The 6000-nt window shown below is 42.0% G+C and overlaps 1 protein-coding gene across 1 annotated transcript in view; it reads left to right on the forward strand.

The window, feature by feature from the left end:
• The window catches only part of LOC105933848 (leucine-rich repeat neuronal protein 3), a 29276-nt gene extending 25178 nt beyond the window's left edge, over positions 1-4098 (forward strand). Inside the window, exon 2 of the mRNA XM_012873565.3 lies at positions 385-4098. Coding sequence (XP_012729019.2) covers positions 774-2903 — 2130 coding nt within the window. The 5' untranslated portion in view covers positions 385-773 and the 3' untranslated portion in view covers positions 2904-4098. The remainder of the gene's footprint in view (positions 1-384) is intronic.
• Positions 4099-6000: the final 1902 nt, after the last annotated feature.

The following is a 6000-nucleotide window of genomic DNA, read 5'->3' on the forward strand; positions in this document are numbered from 1 at the left end:
TTACTTGTTGCCATAGCGACCGGCATATTTCTGTGCAGCTTCCCTTAAAGGCATGGTGCTTAAGCCCTCGGATGTTTGCCATTTAAGAATCTTAATAAGCTTTCTCTTTAACTAATATTAGGCTCACACACCTCTAACTTCCAGACCGAATGGCATATCGTAAGGGCACACGCGGTACATCCCCAAAATGAAGTCTAGAAGGTCAAGCAGATATGAATCCATTGTTCCATGTCTTGAAGGGAGCACGTATAAATGTCAACATGCATCAGTGTGCCTATAACAAATGTCAATATGCCCAAATCCCTCTTTCATGACAATCCTTGGCCACCTCCATTGTTGTGCAATGCTAAAAGCTCTTCTCTCTGTCTTGTTTGTTTTCTGCAGGTAGGAATGGACTCGGCTGTGGAATCTCAAAGCTACTGAAGACAATCAAAGAGGACATTAATCTTTAAGTAATACTAATATACAGATATACACTTTTTTTCTTTTTATGCCCTTCTCCTAACTTTTTTTGTTAGAATTGCAACTTTGGCTCCAAACCCTTAAACTGGAAGCAACATTGAGTGATTGGTCATTACATTCAAGGACATCCACACAGCAAGACATAAAAAAACCCAAGGGATCCCAGTGGTGGTGGTGGTGTGTGTGTGTTGGGAGGGGGTGAGCCAGTCGCCTCTGCAACAGCAGTAGCAAATGATTTGTTGTTTGTGAAGGCAACAACTGAATCCTTTATCTGCAAAGACCAATTTCTGGTTGGGGGGAAACGGTTCAACATGAAGGACATCTCATTTGCGGATTGTCTCTTTATTGGGTTGGCTATGGCCTCTCTTGCTGTAGCCACTGTGGGGAGGCCTGATTGCCCGAAGCTTTGTGTGTGTGAAATCAGACCCTGGTTTTCTCCCACTTCAATGTATATGGAGATGCAGACGGTCGACTGTAATGATGTGGGACTTTTCCGCCTGCCAGAAAGATTACCACTGGGCACACAAGTTCTATTACTGCAAACAAACAATGTTGCCAAGATTGACAAGCCTTTGGAATACTTGGCAAATATCACAGAGATTGACTTATCACAAAACAACTTATCTTCTATCAGTGACGTCCATTTGGGAAATCTTTCTCAGCTGGTATCCCTTCATCTGGAAGAGAACTGGATAGAGGAGCTACCAGGGCAATGCCTGTCCGATTTGGTTAACCTGCAGGAACTGTACATGAATCACAATCTCATCTCTTCCATTTCCCCCATGGCTTTCCAGGGCCTAAGTAACCTGGTTCGACTCCATCTCAACTCTAACAAGCTGAAGGTTATTAAGAGAGAATGGTTCGACCCCATGCCTAATCTGGAGATTCTAATGATTGGCGAGAACCCAGTTCTTTCCATTTACGATATGAACTTCAAACCTCTGGGGAACCTCCGCAGTCTTGTTCTTACCAGAATGAACTTGTCTCAGCTCCCTGACAATGCACTCACAGGCCTTGATAACTTGGAGAGCATTTCATTCTATGATAATGTTTTTCCAGAGGTTCCTCATTCAGCTTTGAAAAATGTTAAAAATCTCAAGTTTTTGGATCTAAATAAAAACCCGATTTCCCGGATACAGAGAGGAGACTTTGTTGATATGCTCCATCTGAAAGAACTGGGAATTAACAGCATGCCAGAGCTAATTTCCATTGACAGCTTTGCTCTTAATAACCTCCCTGAACTGACCAAAATTGAAGCCACCAACAATCCTAAACTGTCCTACATCCACCCCAACGCTTTCTACAAACTACCGCGACTGGAGACCCTCATGCTTAATGGCAATGCTCTTAGTGCCCTCCACAGGATAACAGTTGAGTCTCTCCCTAATCTCAGAGAAGTCAGCATGCACAGCAATCCCATCCGCTGTGATTGCGTAGTCCGCTGGATGAACATGAATAAAACCAACATTCGCTTTATGGAGCCCGATTCACTATACTGCGTAGAGCCTCCAGAGTACGAGGGCCAACATGTTCGGCAGGTGCACTTCAGGGAGATGATGGAAATTTGCCTGCCCCTAATATCCCCTGAAAGCATGCCGGGACACATTAAGGCACACAAAGGGAGCTCCGTCTCACTCCACTGTCGAGCGTTTGCTGAACCAGAGCCCGATATCTACTGGATTACCCCATCTGGTACAAGGATCCTGCCCAATTCCATGTCTGACAAGTTCTACATGCACCCAGAGGGAACATTTGACATCCATGATTTATCCGAAAATGAAGCAGGCGTTTACACCTGCGTCGCACACAATCTGGTCGGAGCTGACCTCAAATCTGTTTCGGTAGAAGTGAATGGATATTTTCCGCAAGTTAAAAGTGGATCCCTGAATGTTGTAATTCGATCAGTGGGGACAAATTTCATCCTGGTTTCTTGGAAAGGGCACCCCGGCATTTTGGCCCCCAGCATTAAATGGTACACACTATCTGACGCGAACCATCCCACGACAGCCTTTACCACCAGGGTTCCCTCAGACGTCCAGCTTTACAACCTCTCTCATCTACATCCTGCCACTCAGTACAAAGTTTGTGTGGATATCCGCAGCATCCACTACGACCATGACACCAAATGCGTCAATGTCACCACTAAGGGATTAGAGCTGGCAGCCAAGGACACAAGAAAATGGGATGCAGCACTAATCACTGTCTTTGGAGTGCTCTTGGCAGTGGTTTCATTGGCATGTCTACTTTTTTATGCGTCTCTGAGGAACCGCTACTTTTATGGGAATATAAGGCGATACGACTCCAAGGCTTTGCTCACACCAGTGGAAGCTACTGGTCTGCATTCCTCCTTCTTTACAAAGCTTTGGGATTCGGGTAAAGGTGTGTCAAGTGGAGTAGAAGTTAAAGCCACAGTCATAGATGTATCTGATAATGCCTTTTAAAAAGTCCAGCTGTGGACAGCGTCTCTGACTAACTGCAGATAATGGACAAGGCCATAAGCAGGGGTGAACAGACTCATATTTTCAAAAATCATACCCGTGGCTAAATCCCAGCTCAGACACACTGGCAAAACTTATAATCATGACTGGGAAGAAACACCTAACTAGACTACATGGCGTCCCGCCCCAAGCGGTGGCTTTGCGGACCTTACATGGAACCAAGCTGTCGTCAACGGGAATGGGCCTCTACTGCAAAAAAACACTGACTTGAGTACAATTTATCCAGAAATGCAGGCAGAGAACAGGAAGCAAAGACGAGGATGGTGGTCAACTCTCTTGTTATTGACTGTTAAATGTGTTCAGAGTCGTGGAACTGTCCGTGTGGTCCCAAGCAATACCGTCTGTGCTTTGTCAAACATTCATAGACGAGTTAGAGAAACAGTAATAACACCTGTCTATTATGGGAAAGGAGATTAAGTAGAGTAGACGAATACCAGTGACTATGGTGTAAGCCTTTTGATGAACTATACCCCATTTTTCTATTTAAAGATGGATTCTTGATTTTTTTTTTTCTTGGAAATATTGTTATATATTCTATTATGTTGATGTAACAACAAATCCTCTGTATGTGAAAAGTTTAAATGGGTTTTAAATTAAGGAGAGGACTAAACTACTTTTGATTACAGCTTCACATTAAGCTTAATGAAACTGCTATGAAATGAGTGTCTAGTGGGGAGATTTGCCAAATGACTGTTTATGCTTTGTAGTTCTCATTACAAAGATGACTGGGAGACAATGCAGATACGCTCAACTAAAACTAATATGTGAGGTTGATTAAAACTGAAGTGAGTGATGCGTTGTCTCTTGGAGAGGTTTGCTAAATCCTGGTAAGTGCCTACAACAAGAACTACACGAAGAAAGGAGGAAGAGGAACAGAGGAAAACTCGCTCAACAGCAGCAAAACACGGTCATGTCATCATTGCTGAATCAGAAACTATACTCCCAGTACATTAAGTGGAATACTTTCTCAGTATTTTTAGCATACATATTTTAAGGAAGCATTTTGTTATTGCTTTGGGTGTAAAGTCAAAAAGCCATTTTTATATTAACTGTATTATATGTGATCAATGGGCACAACAAACTAATCGAGAAAAAGCGCTAAGAAAAAAATAATAAATGTCATTGTTTCTTTTACAAACTGTCGTCTTTCTCTCTGTTGCCTTTTCATGTTCATCTCCGACCTACAATGTATGGACTGTCTAACCATCAGTGGTCTCTGGTATGGTGTGAAGCGTGTCATATTTTCTCTTGTAACTTAAAACCGTTTAGGTTGCAGAAAGAATATCTAAATTGGTAAATATGAAGACGATCAATGGGTATGTAAATGTTTTCATTTGCAAGGAAATGGTGAGTACTGGTACTGATGACCTGTTTAAAGCATACCAGGTTGTTCCCCTACTCACTGTAGGACAGGGGTGTCCAAAGTGCGGCCTTGGGGGCGTTTGAGGCCCCTGGACTGATTTTGTTTGGCCCCTCCGACTCCATTTCAAAAATTATACAAATTTGGCCTATTTGCACAGGTGGTTTATGCAGATGGAGATTTTTTTTTTTTTTTTTTGAATCAGGGCAATTTTATTACTGACCAATTAAAATAGTCTTACAAGATAACATGCTAGGTATAAAACAAAGTATTGTCTTTTAATACCAACACTTGTTTCATTTTAATTTCCCCATAAATAGGATCACATCTATCCAGTCACTTTCACTCAAAAACAGATGTTCCCTCTTTTAACCAAGAATAAGTGCAAAATCCTTTTCAAGTTTTAAATCCACGATTATTTAAACAACATTTTACTACAAAAAAAGAAAGATTTGTCATTTTTTTTATTAAAATGTTGCATGCTTAGTCTATAGGTGAGCTAATACAAAATGAAACATGCATTTTTTGGAATTTTAGTTTTTTCGATAATTTATTTTGACTGCAAATAGTTTTGACTTGACGTTGGCCCACATGTCAAAAAGTTTGGACAACCCTGCCCTAGGAGATGGGCACCAGCTCCCCCATAGGGATAAAAGACATTATATAAAATGGATGGAAGTGGGAAATTTAGTATGGACATTAGAGGACATCATGAGCAGGGCAATGGTGTTAAAGGCAGTGGAATGAATGCCGATAGCTTAAAAAAAAGTTAGTGCAGCTCTCTAGACAAAGAAGATGACTCATAGAATGATTGGACAGCAATACCTGAAGTTTGAGCCGTCCATGAAATGCCACACCAAGGGAGAACCTTGGCATCCTTGCCTACCTAAAACATGGTATGGGATTGGACCACAATTGCAGTGAGCCTCCCTTTGTATGCCAGGAAGCAACACTGTATGACCAGCCAAATACCTCCACACTGCTCCTGTTAGTACCATCAAAACCTATAGACTAACTTCCTAGTCCATTCTACTGGCTGTTTGACTGGCAGGATATTTGTTCCTCTGTCCCAAAGGTGCTTACTACAGACATCTACTTGTAGCCCAGTTTCTGTGACCGCAGTGAGAAAAAAATAGATTGTTGTTGGTGAAGGCTCTTGTTCACTGATGCAGCAGTAAGTGGTGACCCTACAACAACTTTCAGACTTTTCTTTGTCTCTTGACTTCTATCACTATATTGACTTCATTTGTCATACCACCACATACATATTGTGCCAATTCTACACTTGACAACTGTTTGAAAATGGAACCATTTACATGGCTATTGTAGGCCTACTTGTTCATCAAATACTGTCCAAAATGGCCCATTGCTTCTGAGAGCTTAACTTGGTTACTATTCTGTGCATGCCTGTGAGCAAATATTGGTAATAACGTACAACCAGCAACTGGGGGTCCAAAGACTTCAGCTGAATGACCTTCATTGGCAGCAAAAAGAAATAAAACTGCGAGAGAGGACCAGAACCTATCAGTTTCATAATTAAGAACATGTTCTTCCTTTTAGCCGGTCTGTGCCACAGCTACAGCCGCTGCTCACATTTAGAAAGGGACATTGTGTCCCTTCGACACAGAGTCGGGAAATTACAAAGAGGGGGAATGAGCCAAGCCTGAGTTTCAGGACTCA

The sequence above is a fragment of the Fundulus heteroclitus genome, chromosome 17 (assembly GCF_011125445.2).
Source record: "Fundulus heteroclitus isolate FHET01 chromosome 17, MU-UCD_Fhet_4.1, whole genome shotgun sequence".
Classification (NCBI taxonomy): domain Eukaryota; kingdom Metazoa; phylum Chordata; class Actinopteri; order Cyprinodontiformes; family Fundulidae; genus Fundulus; species Fundulus heteroclitus.